The following is a 21,920-nucleotide window of genomic DNA, read 5'->3' as shown; positions in this document are numbered from 1 at the left end:
AGCCTCCTTATGTAACCCCGGCTCTGCCCCGCTCCGAGCGGCCGCGGGCCCGGCCCGGCCCGGCCGTACCTGATGTAGGGGCTGGCGGCCGCCAGGATGTTCTTCTGCACCGGGATCTCCTCGCCCTCCAGCACCAGGTGCGCGTCGCAGAACCGCGTCTCTTCCCGGAACGAGCTGAGCGCCCGGCAGCAGCCGCGCCGGGTGCTGCGGGTCCGACACGGCGCTCGGCCCCGACATGGTGCTGCTGCCGCCGCCGAGCCGGGCCGGGCCGGGCCCGGCTCAGTCCCTGCCCTCACACCATGGCTGAGCGCCCGCCCGCCGCTGACATCATCCGCCGGCATCATCTCCCCGCGCCGCCCCGCGGGGGCGGCCCGGCCCGCCGCCCCGGCACCGCCGCCCCTCCGCCGGGGGCGGGGCGGGGACCCTCAGCTCGGCACGGCTGGGAGAGTGTGGGTGTTACCCCTGAAGTGTCTGTGGTGTCCCCTCTCGGCTTTGAAATGTGGCTAAAGGAGGTCTGGAGAAGGGCAGGGGAGCGGGTGAAGGGTCTGGAGCACAAGTCCAGTGAGGAGCGGCTGAGGGAGCTGGGGGGGCTCAGCCTGGAGGAAAGGAGGCTCGGGGGGACCCTGTCACTCTCCAGCTCCCTGACAGGAGGGTAGGGCCGGAGGGGTCGGGCTCTGCTCCCAGGGAACAAGAGACAGGACAAGAGGACACGGTCCTAAGCTGCGCCAGGGGAGGTTTAGCTTGGGCGTCAGGAGGAATTTTTTCACATAGAGGATGATTAGACATTGGATTAGACACCCTGCAGGTGTCTAGGGAAAGACTGGACGTGGCACTCAGTGCCATGGTCTAGTTGGCAGGGTGGTGTTTGGTCATAGGTTGGACTTGATGATTTCCAAGTTCTTTTCCAACCCAGTTGATTCTGTTATTCTGTAAAACTGGTCTTACATTTATTTATTTGTTCCCTTATGCATGCTGGAGATGAACATGACTGGCATTAGCATGAGGAAAAGTAAGAGAATCAGATTTAAGTACAGCGATACTCACTGCGATAGTGCCACTTTCCACAGCTGCCCGCTGGAAACACGGCCTGTTCCAGCAAAGGAGATCTCCTTCAGGACTGTTCACAGGCTAAATTTTAGGCTGTTGATTAACACACTTAATTGCACGTTAAGAGGTGACTTGATTCCATCTGCTTTCTTAACAGCATTCACTATTTAAGCACTGAAACTATTTGCACTCTGAGTGAAAGTGTTTCAAAAGCTGTGATCTGCTCTAAAACACACACCCAGCTGGTGCTGCCAGGAGGGACCCAGCACAGCAGCTCACTGCATTCCCTGCGCTGCTGGGCACAGCTGGACTGGGATTTCTCAGGCTGTGGAACACCCAGACGGACATCACACTGTCCATTGCTCCACTGGGACAGTAACATTTTCAGAGGGCCTGGTGGTGGGTCACATGCTTTTATTACTTGCATTTCTGTGAAATGTGACAAAATGTTATCCTGCGTTCAGTTTGATGCTGTCTCCATTTTACCTCTTGGAAAATGAATTAAGGTATCTGGAAGTGACCCCAAATGAATCCCTTCACAAAGGCAGCCTTGTTCTTCCCCAGCTAGACACAATGCTGGTTTGTTGTCCAGATGGAGGTTGCAGCTGGGACATCCACACGTGGAGACCCCGCAGTGCAAACCCTGCTCTCAGTGCCTGGGTGGGGAGTGGACACAGCCCCCTTTGAGCCAGTGCTTGCAGTGCTTACCTGAGCACCAGGCCCCAGGTTTGCTGTGCAGCTCTGAACAAGAGTTTTAGGAGCAGAGGATGTTTCATGGAGGCCTAAAATCATGCTAATGTGCATGAAACACCAGCAACTTTGCAACACTTATGGTTATACTACCCATTTACAAATATTAGAAGGCCACTTCTTCTGGCTTGGGTGTAATTACTCAGGATGTCAAGTGTAGAATGAGGAGGAGCACAACAGATCCAGAGGACACATTCCCAGCTCTCTTTGAGGGTAATGAAGGCAGAGAGCACCCTGCACCTTGACTGCTTGTTATTAATACTGTGGTAATTGCATACCCAGGGGAACAGTGGTTTGAATTATTGCAAAAGCTGTCATTGAGTGGCCTGGTTATTTAAAAAGAAAGACACCGGTGTGCTTCCGTGCCTCCTGTTACACAGGAAAACATTGTTGTATTTCTGGTTTTTGACTCGTCCTAGTAAACAGTGTTTCTGCTTCCTCCTGCTGCAAATGTGGGGCAACAGGAGAAGGTGTAACAGATAATACCCACTTTTAGAGAACAAATTATTTATTATACCTTGTTATTTGTTCGATTTAATGAAAGTCTTGGTAGAAAAAACAAAACCAAAACAACAACAAACCAAACCACTCTACCAAGGTCCACTTGTAACAGCTCTGAAGTAATGATATGATTCATACCCATGGCCTGATTCTATCACTCTAGTATATACTTTTTTCAGTTGAGATACCTATCCTTACTAGTTTTATTTGCAGTCACTCAATCTAGATTTGTTTTAAGCCATTCCAATAACTCCATGAGCTTTACTGGGCTAATTTATGGCTTAAATTTCTGCAAAAGAAGACTCAAACCTTTCTGCCCTTGAGATTTCATAGTTTGTCAGCAGCAAACCAAATGACACTCATTACCACGTGCCATGTTGCCACATCAAAAAAACCCACAAGCCATGCAGCCACTTGGCAAAGCATATCTACATTCCCTGTGCTGCTGTCAGCCTGGAAATGATATGGTGTGTTACCATATTCAGGGTAAATGTTTCATCAGATTAGTATTGCAACCACTAAAAACATTCTTGAACAAATTTGTGATTAGCCACGTGGTTTTATCCCTCTTGTCTCTGCTGCAGGAGGATACTGGGCTTGGCAAATCCAGATTTACATCACTGTTTTTCTCTTCAGGTTGGCTACAGACTTGATGCTAATCAAGTCCTCTGTAATACTGACCAAGGGAATGTGGCCCATTTGGTTTAAAAAATCATACCCAAGACAAGATCTTACAATTTATTTTCTACATTATTTCTGCATGAATGTAAATAACAGGTTTACTTTCTTAGACTTCAGGTTGCTTTTATGGTGAGTGTTCCCCTATCGTGTCATCTCTACCAGTAAGAATTAGTTCCTTAGAAGTCAATTAACTCCTGTGTCCAAACTCATGATCATCCAAAACCATAACCCTATGAATTTTACAGAAGAAATTCTGAAGAAAAAATCCTAAAATACAATCTATAATAATGGTTAGACTTTTGATTCATTGCCATCTTAGAGTTTCAGAAATATTTGTGGGCACTTGTTCAATCCAAACTTTTTCAGATCAAAAGGAACAACTCCAGAGCTGGTGTCTTTTGCCAATATCACAAATCTTTCCTTCCATACCAGTTCCATTATTACATACAAAAATGGAATTCAATTTCTTCTATAGAAGATAAACTTCTCTTAGATACTAGTGTTAACATGCCTTGGAAACACTAGAGGTGACTATTTCTGCAGACACACCTTACTGAAGTATTTATTTCCATTCTGTGGAGCATGTAAACCTCTGAATGCCCAAAACTGCATATTTTAACTAAACCTGACCACAGTGACTTTTTTTTTTTAAACATTAAAAATAGCCTGTATATTCTTTATAAAGTGCAAAGACTTAAGCAGAGAAACTGAGTCCTAGTTGTTACAGAGCAGACAGGAACTGTGGCTGATGTTGGTGCAGTTCCTGCTCTGCTCTAAACATCTTAGGTAACCATGAACAAGTCACCAAGGCCCAGATTCTCATGTGATGGGGAGATAGTAAATGACCACGATTTCATTCTGCTTCCTACCTGTAAAACAGCATGAGCAGCACAGACACTGTGAGAATGTGTGTATAAAAGTGAGAGATACCTGAGCAGTGTGGTGATATGGACAGACCAGATGAACACCTAAATGGATGGATGTACACCTGGTTTTCTCTGTCAGTAAAGATGCCTCCAACACTAAGTGTATCTACAACAGGAAAATACAATTCAAAGAAAAAAAGTTCTCATTTAAAGAAAAATCAATGCCCTGAACAGGGAACCAGAAATACACTCAGGGGATTAGGAAATGCCATTCCTGTAACAAAAACCAGTCCCACTGTACTTGGCACTTTATGCACTTGATGTTGAAATGTACTTTTTAATTGTGCCTGTTAGTGAGAGTTGGGCACTTTTATTAGGAAGCATCAGGTACAGGCAATGATAAACCCATGTGAGAATATGGATGCTCCTAAGCAGAAATAAAGCAAATGCTCAGCTCTGGCAACAACAGCTTGTTTGAAGTTTCAGCTTCTGTGTGGTTCAGATGAGACCTAGATTAGATCTTTCACTCTTTCCCTAAACAGTTTGTTGTTCCTGTGTCTTGAGTTCTGCTAGAAATACACTGCCCTCATTCACATACATACTGTTATTAACAGACACGAGTAGCAATAGTAATAAATACTGCAATTCTTTTTTATCTTTTACACAACGTAATCATCTAGTTACATGAAATGTCAGATATTGTCCTCAGGGAAAACTGATTTAAATACAAAGTGCTTAAGACTGAGTATCACTAAAGTATAATTGAATGATACATAAAAATATATACTCTATTTCAATAAAGTTACTTGGTTTTGTCAACATAAAAGTGAGAAATACCCCATGAAATGACTAGCAAAGCTGCAGTATTGTGGATTCTGGATAAGAAAAATGTAGCACCTCAACGTAATACTTTGGTTATGGTGGAATTTAAGAAATCAAGCACCAAGAGAATACACTGTCATGAATTATTAATATAGTAGATAGTTTAACATGAGGTTCTTCTGGCAGGAGACAACTTTCATTGTCAGCTGCAGTCTTGCAACAGTCCATGGAAGTTCCATGACCTGCAGCCATCTGTGACTCATGCCATGCGTCACCCTATAAATACAGTCCTTCATTGCCTCACAAAGCTTGAGCCTGCTCAAATAAAACATTTCTTGCTACCTTTGTCTCCTATTCCCTGCCCCGTGAGTTGTATAAAACATTAGCACTTCATACTCATAATTCTTCTTTTGGAATAGTGATAGACCAGTTGTGCATATAAGAATTTGTAACAAAAGTCATTGCTATCTCTTATAAGAGATTATATATAGATATTGAGGAGATTATAATTAGTCATTTCTTGTCATAAGAGAAGGTTGTTCCTGAAGGATATTATCCTCCATTCAGTAGAAGGTTGTCTTGGTCTGTGCAATAAGACAAACAGCATTTTATTCAGTCTCAGTCTTCAAATCTTGCTCTGGTATAAACATTCCATGCAGGTCCAGATGCATTTTTACATTTACTGTGGCTCGTCCCAATTCTGTGAATGTTTTAGCATCCAAGACAAGTAGGAAGGGTGCTTTCTCTGGATCAGTCCTCACAACACAAGTCAGAACAACACCTGTGATGTACAAATGAAGAATTAGAAGCATATAATAGTAACACCAAGCAGGAAAGACAACATTGTCAGGAAACAGTTCTTATTTCCTGTGAGTTTTAGAATACTAAGTGCTTTACTAGATTGAGTACTTTACTGAGAGTGCTCAAGAACTAATGGATGCTTCTCTTCTGTGCTTTCTGCTGGTCTGCCTGCAGTTCATTGGGAAGGAAAACAATCAAACCAACACCAAACTGTTCCTGGTATTTTTGGGGCTCATCCTTTCAGCTGTTTGCCATTTGGCTTTGCAAGGGCTCAGCTGAGAAGAGAACTGGATGGAGATTACAGGAGTATTTGCAGTGCCACTGGTTCTCACTGGTAACATCACCAACTTCCCACTGTTGGTAAATCCATCTCTGAGTGGCTCTCTGGAAAATCCTAAGCATTGGTTTTATTGTTTATGGCTCCATTGAAACATTAAGAAGCTGATTTTGATCTATTGTTACTTTGGTTTTCTGTCTGCAGGAATAAAATGGCTGGTGCTAATTTTAATCTCCCAGTGGAAGCATGAACCCAGCTTTCTGGACTAAGAACAATAAAACTTGCAGGATTTAATACAAAACTCATGTAACCCCAGCTTTCGGAATGTTGTCGTTATTTTACCGTCATCCTCTTCTCTTGCATCAGGGCTGGGAACAAAGATGGGCTCTGATGGCCAGCAGTCCTCCCCTCCCCAGTGGAGCATTTCCTTTGTCTGGGTATTAAATTTTGCAATCTAAATTGTTGTGACCAGAAAAGAAAAATGTCAGTGACCCCAACAGTAGCTTTTTCCAAAGGTACAATGTGAACACACAGCTGGCAGGGGGCACCAGTGCTAAGGGTTAAGGAGCAACAAGGCACAAGAAGGAAACACCTGGAAAATGTTAAATTTTGGAGTCATATTTAGTGGCTGCATAATTTAGTGGCTGCACCTTTTATTTATAGTTTACAAACACTAACAGATCACGAGATCTTCAGTGTCAATAATGCCCTCACTCTACAGAGTCCAAGGCCCAGAACATTTAAGTCCTTGTGCCAATTCACTGAGATTCTGCAGTAGAGCAGAAAACATTTTCTAATCCTGTGAATTATTTTCCCTATTTCTCAAGGCCTTCTATTGTGCAGTAGGGTACCTATGCCAGAACCAAGGCTATTCATAGTGAGGGGTAAAGATTAAACCAGTGGGGCAGACACTGGAATTTACTGAAGGAGCAGAGTGTGGATTTTCATCTCACTGAGTGGCCAAACCAATTGCCAGAGGGGATGCCTGGCATTTTCAGTTCAATTCCATTAAGGCCTCTTCTCTACCCACACAGATGCAGTTCTATTCTTTTCCCTTTTGATCTTAAGCCAAAAAAATATGTTTACACAAAAGCGAAACTATTCTGATTAGTGGAGGAAGAATTTGGAAGAATTCTCTCATCTAACTTCAAGATTACAGCAATTTCACTGACAAACTTTACCTTATTATATTGGATTATATGTGGATTATATGTGGTGGTTGTTGTGCTTGCATTCATTAAAGTGCAACTGATGTAAAAAAGAAAATCTCCTAACAGCATCTTTTGTTATGTTTAAGTCAATCAGGGATTATCTGCACTGGAAATCACAAACTTGCAGATTTGTTTGAGCTTCTGTCAGATATGCTGCAATAAATTTTCTTGCATCATGCAGAAATCCAACTTTATTTTGTAATCAGTTGTGGTAATTATATACAAGAACCAACAGTGACCTCAATTTGTGCTGCCTTGTAGTCACAGAACAAGAATTGTAAAGAGTGAGTTTGTCTGTATAACATTCTTACCTTCAAATATTAACACTAAAGGCTGTCTCCTGAAAAGCTGGCATCATGCACAGGTAAACAAAGCATTTGCTACCCTCTAAGAGAGAACCAGCCAATAAAATATAAAGCTTTCTGAAAAATTAGATATTGTCTTAATATTTCAAGTTTATTAGGTAGCGTTGCAATATCTTATTTTTTTTAGTTAGGTTTTGAAAAGGAAAAAAGTATTAAATATGTACATCTATCAGTACTTCTTCCTACTCCCTCCTTTGTAGCTCTTGGCACATTACAGAAGGTTCAGCCCAGTAGAGCAGAAAACTGAGGGTCTCAGTAACTATTCCAGAGACTTTGTGGGAATAGAAAGCTGGAGAAAGAAGCCTGAGTTTATCAATACTTTATCAGGGAAATGGTACAACATGAGCTCACCCTCATAAGAATTCAGGCTTTTCGTGTTTCTTTGCATGTGAATGACACACAAAGGGGAAAACACTGACTTTGTAAATGTTAATTATACCTTTGTAGGAATTGGACTCCACTGCACTTCCGTTGCAAAGACATACTTGTGTTTTTTGCCATTATAGTCATAGTTGATGCGAGGCAGTTCTATCCCTGGGTAAAATAAAGTTCAAGAGTTAGGAACAAGAAAAGAAAAATAACTGAAATGTACATTTGCATGTAGCAATCTTCAGGAAGTTTTGCCCTGTGGAAAACCCTGACACTATTTAATAAAGATGTTGCATAGAGTTTGTATGTCTGAATTTCTAAGAAGCAGAAGATGGGGGTTAATATAATTAAGCCAGGGTTGTTAGTTCAAAAACTGATGATATTTCATTCTTAGGGATTCATTATACTGGAATTTATGAAGGTTTTTTTCGGTGTGGGTTTTTTTCTTTCTTCATAAATACATGACCTGAACAACTGAGATAAAACTGGAGGCTACCATTCTAAGACATTACTTTCACTTTAGCTAAATATATACTATTTGCATATTCCTGTTATTATCCCCTGAAAAAAGGTTAAAAATCTGCTTTTCAAGGCAAACATTATAAAATACAGTAAAAACTGAAGGTACTATTTATAACAGACCCATTTAACTAAAATGACTCTTGTAACAGGTAGATTTGCAAGCCCTATTAATAGATGTGACATCAGACTTGGGATCCTGTATTAACACAAAACTGATGTAACATCAGGCATTTAAATGTTCAGGGTCATGCATTACTGGATAGACCCAGAGGAAGGCAATAAAGAAGAAAAAAATATACTGTCAATATCTACACTGAGCATGTTCAATAAAAGTGTCATTTCCCTTTGCTTTATAAAGATTTTCCATATATGAACAGCTCTCAGGCATTATTAGACTGCACTTCTGTGTGTGTAGGAGAATGTATTTGAGATCTGTATAATGGTCATGTCTCACCTTCACACAGTATTTCAGGTTGGCAGTAGATCCCATCTTTCTCCTTTACAGCAGTTGCAGTAGAGGGAATTGTGACTAAATTAGAACCTACTCCAGCGTCCTGAAAGAGATATACACTGAAAAATCTTGTGTCTGTAAGGATATGCTTCTCATTTAGATTTTTCATCGTGTTTGATATTAATATAAACAATGTGGGGAGCAAACAAATAATCAGCTTTCAAGAAGATCCTTCTTATGGTGTTTCTCTTGTAACATTGTGAGGTTTTCATGAGAAATCTTGTTATACTCATAGTATTTTAATATATCATAGAATAATCATTTTGAATCACACTGAGTCCCTAGAAAGGTTTAGATACATGTGGCTATGTTCCAAAAGTACAACAAATTTGTGAATTAAATGAATGAAGATGGGTTTCAAAGAATTGGGTATCAAACTCCCACTAGAAGTCACCAATGTTAGGTTTTTGCACCTGCTAAAAATCAAGTGCAAAAATAGGTGTAATACACTCTTTTATGTGCTACTGCTGAATTTTTAAGGTTGCACAGGGTAGTTTGAACAGCTGGTGTGATCCAACATGTCCTTTGTCAGTGCTGCAGAGCTGTTTCTGAAACATGAACAAAGCAGCAAGATTCCAGGATGTAGAAAGAAAAAGTAATATCCATTCCAAAAGTATCAGGCAGAAACTTGCCTGAGTTGCTGGGCAGTATAAGATCTGTGCAAACAATGATGTAAAATGATGTTTTAAATTAAACTGAAAGATAAAATCTTTTCTCTTCCTGGTGTATCTCACACTTAAATGAAATCTTCTTACTTTAATATAACCACTGCAATGGTTGGGAGCGTGTGTGTATTAAATGTAGGCTCCAGTAAAGTGCAGTAAACAGATTGTGAAAAACCTCACACATGCCCTTGCAGCCAGCAGCCAAGGTGATATATCTGCTTGTATTTGATGGCATTTAACAAATAATCTCCCTGGTAAGAGAATGCCATGTTCCCAATAGCCCTGTTCTCCACAAGGGATGGTGTCAGCACCTGGATCCACGTAGCTGTGTCCAGATGTTTGCTGCCATTTCTCACAATACATACACAAAACAAACCTCCTGCTCATTTTGTGTATCCCAGAATCAGAAATCTGCACATAAAGGCTGGCAACTAGTAATTCACCCGTTGATCACAGTGATGTATTTGAAATTACTGATCAAAGAACACATTAAACAGCCATTTTCTTTCTACCTTGTCAAACTGCAGAGGAACGACAAATCGTTTGCAGGTCGGGATGGAGGTGAGCTTGGTGTTCTCTTCAAAGTCTTTATTCAAGTTTTTTAAATAGAACATGTCATATAAGCTGTTGTCTGTATAGGAAATAATATCAAAAATAATGTGGCCATCCTCTTCATAAGCATTTACATGGTGGAAAAATACCATGGCATCAGTATAAAACTTGGTGGACACTTCTTTTTTAGTCTTCCTGTCTACAAAGTGAAACCAAGTCTGAAAGATAAAAAAACATTATTGAAAACTGTTCATAGTCAGCAAATAGCTATTTAGAAAACTGTTTTCTAATGGTAACCATCACCATTCTAATCACTGTCTGTCTATTGAAGCACAGTAAGAGCTCGGGGTTTGCTACTGGGAGATAAGAGGTTCCAACCTGAAGACCAAAAAATGCTGGAATAAAATGAGTGTGGAAGAGCTTTAAGCTCCTTTTACTATTGCAAATTACTTTTGGGCTGGGCTGAGGATTGAAATTTTCCAGTAAAATCTGGAAAATCCCCTGCTCTCTTTTTAAGTTAAATAAATCTGCCTTGGTCGAGGGTCTCTGTACTGCTCTGTGCTGATGCCCTGTACCCCAGCAAGTCCCATTTACTGATGGCCAGAGCATCAATAAGTGGAAACATGGTCCTCAGAAAACAGGTTTTTTCCCTCAGTTGCCACAGTGAAAGACTCTCCTTTTGTTCAGTGCAGGCTGCTCCACCAGTTTGGTTCTATCACATGCAATGCCCCCAGAGCAGATCTCATCCACAGCATTTTGTTTGGGCCAGGAGCAACTGAATGTGTCTGATGCTGGTGCAGGTTGGAATTTCTCTGCTAGAACACAGTATTTCTAACAGTACCTACTTTCTAAACTACCCTCTTTCTCAAGAGCATCAGCATATTTATTTGTGAAATTTCTGGACATGGAAGACAGTATTCAAAAAAAGACAACTTCTAAACAAACAGTGCAACGTGAAAGCCAAGGGTTTAAAAAAACAAGGGACTATTGAAATGAATGAACCAGATGACAACAGAACAGCATGGAAGAGGTCACTGGCCTGCCTGATTCCCTTACTCAGCATCAGGAAAAATACCTTGTCATCCTTATTGAAGGCAAGGCAGGAAGCCCAGCTCACCCCTCGGATGTAAGCAGTTGCCATTTTGACAATATCCAGCCTGAAGGGCTGCTCCACGAAGATGATGTAATTCTCTGTGATTCCAAAGCTGTGGTAGTAGCTGGGGTGGAGCAGAGAGCGAGAAGGGATGGAGCAAACCACTTCCAGGTGTTTGAAACAAGATTTCTTCTTTTCTTGTTCTGAATATAAGCAAAAATGGTCAAAAAATAAAATATATTTATAATAAGTTCCTATTCAAACCTGTGCTTGGGTTTCTCCCATGCATAGAAGAACAGGTTCCTCTCAGTTTTAGTTGCATTTTCCTGTTAAGAAAGTGGTTTGTTTACTACTGTATAATTAACATAGAAGTTTGCATCCCAGTGAAGCAACACAGTGAAATCACAATGCCAGATCCATTCAGGCAGAGCCCCCTTGTCTTGGGATTTGATTCCACTGGTTACTGCCTTCAGAATATCCAGTATAGAGGAGAAAGGTGTTCACTTAAATCAGTAGCTTTTAAAAGGAGTTCAAATGTCCCCATATTTTTCAACTGCTAAGGAGATGTTCCTGCTTGACCTATATTGACTTTGTTTGAGCCCCAGCTAGAAATTACAAACTGATCTTGCAGCTCTTGGAAGCCTCTTGATTGTTCAGCAAGGGCCAGGCATCCCATTAGCAGCTGATTTTAAACGACACCACACACACACAAAATATTATTTGAAGGAAATAAAGTAAGGGATTTGCTCTGTGAGCAAAGGATGGTGTTTCAGCAAGGCCCAGTATAAGCCAGGTTAGAGAGGAATTTGCTCTATATTAGGTATTATTTGCTTCCCTATCATCAGGGTATCAGCATTTTGTGAGAATTTTCGTTTATGAAGAAATTAAAATTTACAACTTCCAATTATATATACTGCCCTATAGAGAAAATTGTTTTTCAAATCTTCATCTGAAAGGAAGGTCCTTCCTACTGAAATACCCTGTTTACACAGTACTCAGGATGGACCTTTGGAAGAGCACATGCCCAGACAGGCTAAGCAGTTAACATGAAGTTCACAATAAGTTGAAATTAAGAAAATGAACACCACTGGTTGCTAGATGAGCTGTATCACTCCTCCTTACCCTCAGAAGAAAAGAAATTGCTAACAAGTTTCTAGAAAATACCAATAAAAGAGATATCTTACCTGGCACAGAGGAAGGAATCTTAAATAGAACGTATTTTGTCTTCCCTTTATCAACTATTGAAGTGCCCATGTTGAAAATATTTCCAGCACTGTCATAGTGTGGGTGAGAAGTTGTCACACTTACAGCTATGTATTTGTTGTAGTCAACCTGGAAAATGATAAAATAAGAGGTCTCAGAGAAGTGTAAGAGAATTAAAATTGATCTCAGCTAACACCACAAATCCATCATCTTTTTAACACTGGCACCCCATTTTCAAACAACCTTGAAATTTAAATATTTAAACCAAATGGCTTGTGTCAAATCATTTCCTAATTCAAGGCTAAAACCAAGTTACAGAATCTGAATTACAGTCACCCCTCCCTTGCAGCCACATAACACCAGGGGAGGATCAGCTGAAGAAATTCCTGAGAGAATTCCCATTTCACCCTGGAATCAGTTTATTTAACAGGGCTGTGGGTCTGGCAACCTGCTGGAGCAAAAAGATTTCTGTTTGATTTAAATTTTGGAAGTTGCACTCAAACTGTACTGCGTGCTAGAAAAAAACCTCATTGTATATTTCCATATATCAAGGTTCCATTTTGATAATTAAGTAATATCTTGCATAAGGTTCTTGAAAAGTAGTCATATAACTGACCTACTGACTTGATAATTATGTAAATAATTTTATAACTGAGATACATAATAATGGCAATCATTCAAAATAATCATGTGATTGTGGTATTATTCCTGCAACCTTGCTAGATTATGAACAAGTGAACTTGCCCAAAGCCCCGCTTTTCCCAAACCACATGGGATTTAAATTTGATTTCAGGAGTCCTTGAAAGATCTGGTACCTTCACTATTTCACTTTGCCACGATTTCAAAAGTAAGGCAACAGTAGAAGAAAAATATTTTGTGTCCTGCATGTGTTCAAGGATCCTTATCAGTCAGCCTGAAACTTTATTCACTAGCAGACAAGGAACTAAAAGGACAGACAGAGGTTTATACCTTGTCCAACGTCTCCAGAGTCTGCGGATTAATTTTCCTGATGAAGTTGGTCTCGCTGGTAGCATAAAAATCATCCCCAGCTTTCATAATGTTGATCAGGCAGTTGTCTGTGAACTCAGGAATGGTGTGAGACAAATAGCAGAATGCCCTGTACGGAGGGAAATTCCCAATGGGTTCGTTAGAGCTGGAAGCTGGAGCTGCTTTCCCCTGCACAGAGCACAAGTCACCGGGCAGTGTGACCTGGGGCTGCCTCTCCTTGCTGTGCCCTCTCCTGGCAGCTCCCACACTGCCTCGGTGGAAAGGGTGGAAAGGCAAAGGAGATGGACTTCTCCAATGCCCTTGGCCTGGGGGAGGGTTAGGGACATGCAAGCAAATGTTTTTCCATGCACAAATGGGCATCCAGGCCCATTCCTGCTGTCAGCTCTAGCACATGCACTGCTTTAGCAGGATGGGCTAATTACACACTCTCCTGTGCCTACCTTGGGAAAATTTGGCCTAGCAGTTCCTACCTAAAAGCTGGAAGGTTTTTCAGTGTATGCCTTCATAAATAGATAGTCATATACTCCCTGAAGGAATATTTTCGTTCCCAGTGTTATCCCATATCACAATTATGATTTCAAAGATCAAACTTCACACATGGGCTCCAAAGCCTTTCTTATAAGTGTAGGATTTTATCATAGTCCCTGGAAGCCAAGACAAAGTTGCTTATATCCCTTTTGAACTTAAAATGCCAGTTACTCTATTAGTGCTGGAAGAGGGAAGAAAATCATCTGATCTCAGGGGAACGACTTGCAACATATCAGCTGTCCTGCAAGAACTGTTCCTGCATGTTTTCTTACCAAATATCACTTCGAGGTTCAGCCAGGAAGTACAGAGGGGTGAGCTATTGGCATTTGTTAGGGAATACCTACAGCCAATCTTACAAGACCAAGGATAATATGATGGCTCACACCTCGCCTCTCAGCTTTAATCAAAAAGCTTTTCTGATTTTTGCAGTTAGTGATGCTTCTCTTCTTTTTGTTGAATAGACTTTGCATTAATTCCTTCCCCATCTCTTAGTCCTGGGCAGGGCTAAGGGTTGGGCTTGGTGACCCTTGTGGGCCCCTTCCAACTCAGCATATTCTGTGATTCTGTGATCTTTTCCTCTCTTGCTGCTTCTCCCCTTACAGTATTGTAAGTTTTGCGAAAAGCACGAGACAGAAACTGTTTGTTTTTTACAGAATCTGTTCATGCTGAGTGAACAAACCAGCCAACATTGGTGACAAAATCAATTTACAGTGTTTGCCTTAGGCTAATCCACAGAGGCCTTCTCAACATTTAGTAACTGTAAATTTGCCGAACCAATTTCATTACTGTCCAGATGTGTCAGGGCAAACAGGGAGAGAAGCAAACAGAAGAATCTTGTTGGGGAAAGCGTTGCTTACTTGGCAAATATGTTTTTACATGGATCTGGATAAGCCATAGTGCCAAACTCAGACACCACAATTCTGTTTGCTTCTACGTTGCAGTTGTACGTGTCGCTTCGGAGGTACTTACTTCTGTAGTAAACTTCACCTGAAGGACAACAAACAGGTTTCCATCACATTTTAGACTTAGTTCTTCAGAAAATTAGCAAATCAGGTCAAGCCAAAGTTTCTCAAGCAGCTGTCCTTTAGCCAACAATAGTTTGGAACAAAACCAACAATGCCCCTAACTCCCTGTTTTGAAAGGCTTTGTGGCTGCTGAGATGGGTAGTAGTTTGTCAAGATTCTCTGACTCCCAACACTTTTGGGCAGTACTGGGGGACTTCTGAGGGGAAAGGAAGGATTTGGATAAATTGTTCTAGTAAAATAAAACACTGTGCAAAAATGATTAATTATACAATCCATGTACCAATGTGATAAATCTCCTGTTTTGGCAAAATCTAGTTATGAGAGAGTAACAAATTGCTTGAAGGAATCAATGTCTGCCCTAAAATATTTAATGGGCCCCTACACTTGAACTAAGTGAGCTCTGTTTGTTTTAGATAATTAAAACATACTGACAATTTTAAAAAAAACACATTTATTTATAGGTTATTTTGTTAAGGATATAGATCTGGACAGGCAAGGAGATCCTGCAGTTGCATTAAATGCATTAAATGCTTCCAATCACAGAAATGAAAACTAAACAGTGAGCACTAGGATTGGAGGATGGCAGGAGTAAATACCATTTTATTTTATAGACATATACTTTTTGCCACAAGAATCTAGGTGTAAACCATCCTGCCTCACACTGTAAAACAGCTGAATGAATGAAAAATGCTCTAACTGAAAACAAAAAAATGCAATTACTTAGGATAGAGGAGCTGCCTGTTTTCCCCCATAAAGATGACAAGCAGGAGGATGGACTGTAAGGGTGTCAAATATACCTACGTGAGGTTTGATGTGTGAAGTGACACAGTGGCCCAGTTGCTCTGCTGGCAGCTGTTATAGCTGCAACCAAATCCCCAAAGGGGAATGTTAGTCTTCCCTTAAATTAGGCTGTTCATCCACAACAGAAAATCTCCAGATATTACAGGGCTGATCCATTTTAAAACAGCAGAGGTCTTCTTGCTCTGGATGGAAGGGAAAGGCTGCCCTGCAGTGACCTGCCCAGAGCTGGTTTTGTGCTGTCAACACTGAACTTTGACACTCTTGAAAAAAGGATAATATAACATCTCCCTGATAACAGCCCTGCAGAGACACTCCTGCTGCAGACAGGGAGGTGGGAGGGTGCTTGGAAAGACTTTCCCCACAGCAGTTCCCACACAAGCCACGCCGCAGAAAAAACCTCAAACACTCTAATCCAGCCTAAAACAGAGTTAGCAACGTAAGGCACCAAAATATGGGGCCTGGAGCTGCTTTTAGTGTCATGTGCAACAACTGACCATTTTTAAATGTAAAGCTGTGCAGCAGAGCCAAGCCATCAAACCAGTGGTTGTACTTGCTGTCCCCTACGGAGTGCATCCCTGGGCCATTCCGGAGAAGGATCCCTTGCAACCAAGTGGGCAGCTGACCTAGAAACAGAGAGCAGTTACCAGTATCCAGTCATTTAGGTGAGGGGCCTATTCCAGGACAGTTTTCCTAAGGGCTACACAGCCTACTGGTGTTAAGATTTGCAGTACCATACAATTATGTTGGAGTTTGGGTTCACTAAAATTTCCTCTGCTCAAAAATGCAACATTCTGCATGACTCTTACTATTGTTATATGAGATTATTATAAGAAGATGAGATTGCTGGAGTGTAATTTGTTAATTATCAGGAAGCAAATAAAGTTGGACCTTTCTTTGCTGCACTCAGATTTTACAGTGATACATTTCAACCCTTTTCTTCGTGCCAGGAAAAGCTACAGCTTATCAGAAACAAACATATTTTATGGGTTAGATGACTTGCACCGGCCTCCAGTATATCAATTTAGACTTCAGGCTAAATTAATTCCAGTAAAAATCCCATTAATTAAATTACACAGCATAATGTAGTGTCATTTTGGGAGTGCTTCTGTGACATTGGTCATAATGTGGTGCTTTGTACACAAATAAAGTGTAGGAATATTATACTGAAAATATGTAAGTACTGTTGAGCTTTCAATCAGAAATGTTCCTCATCAAATCTCTGCAAGAAAAATATTACCTACCATTTGACTCACAGAATGACAACAATTAAAGAATGTCATTGGGGTTAAAGAGATGAACAAAAGCATGACAGATATTAAATGAAAAGCCTCACTTGTTTCTCTTTGTGTATGCCTCCTGAGGGAACATTTAAAATTACATACTGCTCCTCCACACAGCTAGAATCATAGATTCATAGAATAGTTTGGGTTGGGAGGGACCTTAAAGATTATTTAGTTCCACCCCCTGCCTTGGGCGGGGGCACCTTCCCCTAGACCAGGTTGCTCAAAGCCCCATCCAGCCTGGCCTTGAACAGTTCCAGGGATTGGGCAGCCATCACCCATCATTAGGGCATAACTTCATTAGGGTCACAGTTCTGGAATACATGAGGAAGATAAAAAATTGTTGACACAACAGATGAAGAATTTTTTTTCTCCTTTTTTTTTTTTTTCTTGTCCCTACAAGACCCTGGAAAACCAAATCTTACTTCCCTCTCTAACATAAGAAGTTCCAAAGCAACAATTATAGTACTTTTTTTGTGTATGATGAACATGGTTTAACCTTTAATACAGGTTATTGCACAAAACCTGAGGAACTAAAAATAGCTGGTGGGAACACAGTGAAGAAATCACCAGTTAGCAAAAGAAAAAAAAATCCTTCAGAGAGAATAGCATTATGAGCTTCAGAAAGTACATATTCAAAATAAATCCATGATTTTCATTTGGTTGACTACTGAACATTAACTGCTGAACAAGTTGAGTCTTTTTACGTGCCTAAAATACAAATGTTTTTCTTCTTGCCACTTCCCTTTCTATACTTCCTGTTATCTGGCAGTAGCAGGTTGAAGCTTTGCTATTTCTCCCATATTATGGGCAATTCAGGCAACATCTTGCAGCTATCAGGGCTAAAAATTTTGTTTAGAGATTATTCCCGTGTATTAGAGTAATGATGCTCAAAAAGTTTCAGGACAGGCCAATAAAATAATTTTGCTGGAAGAGATAAACAGGGGGAAAAGAGGATCTTCGTTTTAAGGCACTGTGGATTTAATACAGCTTCTGAAACTTCTGGAGCAATTCAGTGTAGTTTCTGGCATATTTTCAGTATGGAAAACATGGAGCAAAGGGTCAGCTAGTGAGGTTTTCAGATGAAAATTCATCTTAGTGGGAATTAACCATTTCACACTTGGTACCAACCACTTTGTAAATCACACTTGGTACCAGTCAGCATCCTAAAGTGTTATATTCCTTTAAAAATCTGGACTTTATTCTTTTCCCTACCATGTGAGGACACAACAGCGACACAGGAGACTCAAATATTTGGATATTTATTAACTATTGTAGCAACAGAGTCTCAGACATGGCTGTACATGGCCCACATGGAGAGCATGGGTTAAATTGCAGTTGATCTTAAAAGTAGGTGTTTATATTTACAGTGTACATATTAAGTAACAAGGAGCCAAAATACTGGCAGAGCTCAGGACTAGCAAAATATTTAAAGAGGTCAAGGTTCTCTATGGGTTTACTTTAGCAATGAAATTTTATATATAGGAATATTTTGTATACATAACTTTATTTTTTGAAATATGCAGTCTTTGTTCAAATAAACTATTGCATAATAGAGATCAGATCTGATAAATGGTTTGTTTGCAAACAACTTCAAATGTTTCAATAAGTAGTTATCTTGAGGGAAAAAATAATTGAAAGGCATAAACCCATAAAGGCATAAAATAATTGAAAGGCCATCATAGCAAAGCACTTCGTCTGACTTGACACAAAATCGTTTCCCATTCAGCCACCAAACTGAACAACAACGAAGTCGTGCAAGTTTTAATTGTCATCTTTTTAAGTGCTGTACTTGGGAAGTGACTTTACAATGAGTGTAAGATTCCTTACATTTCTTGGACTACATGTCGCAAACAATACAGCAGAGATTTACTAAACAGGGGTTCTCGGCAACAAACCTCTTCTGTAGCTGTAGCAAAAAAAGTCTTCTGTAAAGTAAAAGAAACCAGGAAAAATAACGGGCTGGTCAAGGGTTCCTCCCTAGGGAGTCACTTCAAACTTCCGCTGAGGGAAACTCCTCAGTTTTTACTCGATTAACTTCTCAACCCTCTTTTTAACGCTACCCGGTGGCAGCCAGAACAGCTGCCTGGCTACCTGATGAGGAGCCCGAATTTTCGGGAGCCCCCCCAGGAGCCCGGGCAGAGTGGGAGCGGACGGAGGGAGGGGAGGGAAGAGCCCCAGAGAAAGAAAGCGAAAGCCGGAGCAGCGCCATGGGGGAGGGAGCGGCCGAGCTTAAAGCCCGCTCTCGTCCCTCACCACCAACTTCAGTGAGCCCTGGTCAAACAGACTTTTGAAAAGTACACAGAATTGCCCACGAAGTGAGAAAAAGCCCCCAGCAGGGTCACAAACATTATCTGAGATCAGTCCTTTAAACAAAACTCCCTGGCGTATCTCCCTCCCTCGGTTTCCCTTTCCAGCGCTGCCCCGGGTGAACAAGTGTCGCAGTTTTCACGGGTTGGAAAACACCAAAGCAGCGGCGCGTTTTAGAACAGATCTTCCTTCACTTACCCCGCACCTCGGCCTTTACGGGCTCTGGGTGTTCTTCTTTATTCCCGCTGTACAGTACTTCCATGGCTGATAACATTCCCGGTCCCTGCTGAGCCCGGCGCTCCGGCAGCCGCCGTGCTTCCCCCTCTGTCTGGGCTCAGAACAGCTTTTTCCTGTTACATATAAAGATAAGGTCAAAGTGCAACGCGGGCCGGTGGCTTATAGATTGCCAATTTATAATAGCTGATCTTTAATCCCGCGCACACACACACCCCGTAATTCTTGCACGTTCGCATGAAAATTAACTCTTTCACCGGTTGAAAGGGGAAAGCGAGAAAAACGTAACTCGCCTGTCTGCTCCCGGGAATGGGGCCGAGGCACAGCCGGGGCACAGGCAGGTGGATAAAACATCCCTGCGGCTTTGCAGGGAAATGATGGACACTGCCGAGGCATGCTCGTCCTGTTCGGCAGGTGGGGAGAGGAAAAGAAAAACATCTCCCCACTGTTCTGGTCTTGGCTCTTTGGCAGTGACAAACGCTTCACAGCAGGGGCTCATCCTTTCCTTTCATTTTGTGGATTTTAACTGGGCTATTCTAGGAGTTAACAAATTATCATCGCTGGACAGTCATGGGCTGTATTTCTTAACATGCAAGCTGCTCCAGAGTCAACTGAGTGGCACATCTTTGAATTAAATATCTCTTCACAAATAGTCACTTTACCATATTCATCCATGTGTGACCTGAAACCACTCTGAAAGTATGGCAGGATTCATTTAAATTAAGGCAGATTTTTAACTTCGTGCTTTTGTTTCTAGATAAGGTACTTAACTGAGTCCAATGTTGTTAATTTTAAAATCCTCTGGGAAGAGAATTATTTCAATATAAAGCATGTGATTGCAGAGCAAATCATAGGCTCCATTGACCATGAAGGATAAAGAGATTCTTTGCACAATTATATATTATGCAATTTCCTATGGGGTTACCCTAAAATCTGATTTTGTCAGCTAAATCACCATTGTTCCCAAAATGTTTTAACATCACTTCTTAAAGCTGACTGAGCTCTTAGAAATATACATATTTATTTTATTCAAAACACAATTTGTGCCACAGACTGCTCTGATACACTCATTACATATTGTTCTCCTAACCCACTGCCTGTCCAATGGCTGATCTTCACTCCAGGGGATCACCAGGACAATGTCTTGGTCCACCTTTGGAAAGCACTGAAGGAGCAGGAGATAACAAAATAAGAAACAAGATTAAAAAAGAAAATATAAGACCTTGTTGGAATTAGTAGTATTAATAAACAGCAGGAATGAACCAGAAGGCTGTAGGAGAGGAAGAGCACTAAAATCCACATATGCAGATACATACACATAAATGCACATGTACACTACATATGTGCAAGTGTGGATTTGCATATGTGTGAGAGAAAGAGTGTCTGTGCATTGAGATGTTGACTTACTTTATACACAAAGTCAAGTAAGGGATTTTTCAGCAGTGTTAGAGACTGAAAAGGATCTGGCAAAAAACCAGAGCTGCCCAACTCTGCTTTCCCTAAGCCATGAGGACATTTTCTCTGTCCACGATGTTCTGGTTTGCTTTAATGTGTTCATTACCCTCATCCATTGCTGTGTGCAGCTCTTAATGCTGCAGTTTTCATTATCTGACCTGGGAGTTGTCTTATCTGTGGTGGTATTAAGATTTCCATAGAGCAAGCAAGAAATAAAAAGATTAATTCAAACCTCTTTTGCCTTCTCCACCATGACTGTTCATGTAGTTTAAAGGTCAGCCAAGATGAGATAGTTGGAAACCTGTTAAATGTTTGGATGGAAGAACAAGGAGCTATAGATATTCAACAACTTCTGAAATCAATCTGAATGTGTTTGGTAGCTAATTTCAAATGTCTATGCCTGAAAGTGTTGTCTCATATTTCGTACAGCTTAAATAAGGAAGCTTTGCAGAGCTCATTTTTCCTGCTTGTTAGTAAAAGATACTTCATTTACCAACAAAACACTTTTGTTGTTGTTGTTTTCCTCACACGATGACAAATAAGCAGTTTAGTAAGGTATGGAGAGATGAATTTTCTTGCCAGCTGTGTCATTTCCCCCTTTCTACATTGAAATGGAGAAATATCAAAGCACTGATTTACAATTATATGTAATTATCACCAGCAGATGTGGATCAGGTGACTTGTCTAATTTTATTAATTCACAATGTTTCTTCTTGTTGCAAACCCCTTTGACTATAAAACTTCCCCCAACCAAATCTGGCCTTTCTCTCCAGTTTCCTCTCTCTATTCACCCCTCAGGGCAACATTTTTGAAGTCATCAGCTCCCCACCATGGGCGGGTTTGCTTCCCTGTGTTTCTTTCTGCTCTAAACAACTGTGGTGAAGGCTAAAAGCTGTTTCCTCTTCACTTCTTTCCCACTTTCACTTCCCTCCAGTCTCTGTGTGCCTTGAGCTTCTCTCCCAAACTTTAAAAGTGCCATGAAGACATTTTTGGAGCAAAGAATTACCCTGCCCAGCACCAGTCTGGTGGTACTTCCCAGGCAC

At 41.1% G+C, this 21,920-nt stretch overlaps 2 protein-coding genes across 2 annotated transcripts in view; both read right to left on the bottom strand.

Moving 5' to 3' along the window:
- The window catches only part of GAN (gigaxonin), a 30,449-nt gene extending 30,212 nt beyond the window's left edge, over nucleotides 1-237 (bottom strand). Inside the window, 2 exon segments of the mRNA XM_018083768.1 lie at nucleotides 70-185; nucleotides 187-237. Coding sequence (XP_017939257.1) covers nucleotides 70-185; nucleotides 187-237 — 167 coding nt within the window.
- Nucleotides 238-4,470: 4,233 nt separating this feature from the next.
- Nucleotides 4,471-19,471, bottom strand: BCO1 (beta-carotene oxygenase 1). Its single transcript, XM_018083746.2, has 11 exons — nucleotides 19,387-19,471; nucleotides 16,093-16,221; nucleotides 14,630-14,759; nucleotides 13,206-13,353; nucleotides 12,218-12,365; nucleotides 11,016-11,236; nucleotides 9,901-10,158; nucleotides 8,667-8,766; nucleotides 7,761-7,855; nucleotides 6,088-6,199; nucleotides 4,471-5,448 (listed from the first exon to the last, which is right to left on the bottom strand). Exons 1-11 carry the CDS (start codon nucleotides 19,460-19,462, stop codon nucleotides 5,276-5,278), a joined length of 1,590 nt encoding a protein of 529 aa, XP_017939235.1. The 5' UTR covers nucleotides 19,463-19,471; the 3' UTR covers nucleotides 4,471-5,275.
- Nucleotides 19,472-21,920: the final 2,449 nt, after the last annotated feature.

The sequence above is a fragment of the Manacus vitellinus genome, unplaced genomic scaffold (genome assembly GCF_001715985.3).
Source record: "Manacus vitellinus isolate BGI_N305 unplaced genomic scaffold, ASM171598v3 scaffold_10_pilon, whole genome shotgun sequence".
In the NCBI taxonomy this organism is placed as follows: Eukaryota; Metazoa; Chordata; class Aves; order Passeriformes; family Pipridae; genus Manacus; species Manacus vitellinus.
The sequence above is the reverse complement of the archived record's forward strand: the minus strand, read 5'-3'. Positions and strand labels throughout refer to the sequence as shown.

What these genes read in the sequence shown, in the direction of transcription:
- BCO1 (XM_018083746.2), bottom strand. Translation starts at nt 19,462, where the DNA reads ATGTTATCAGCCATGGAAGTACTGTACAGCGGGAATAAAGAAGAACAC. An exon ending in CAGCTTTACATTTAAAAATG is followed by an intron (nt 14,760 to 16,092) that starts GTCAGTTGTTGC and finishes GTTGTCCTTCAG; the next exon opens with GTGAAGTTTACTACAGAAGT. An exon ending in TGCAAGAGAAGAGGATGACG is followed by an intron (nt 5,449 to 6,087) that starts GTAAAATAACGA and finishes TGTACATCACAG; the next exon opens with GTGTTGTTCTGACTTGTGTT.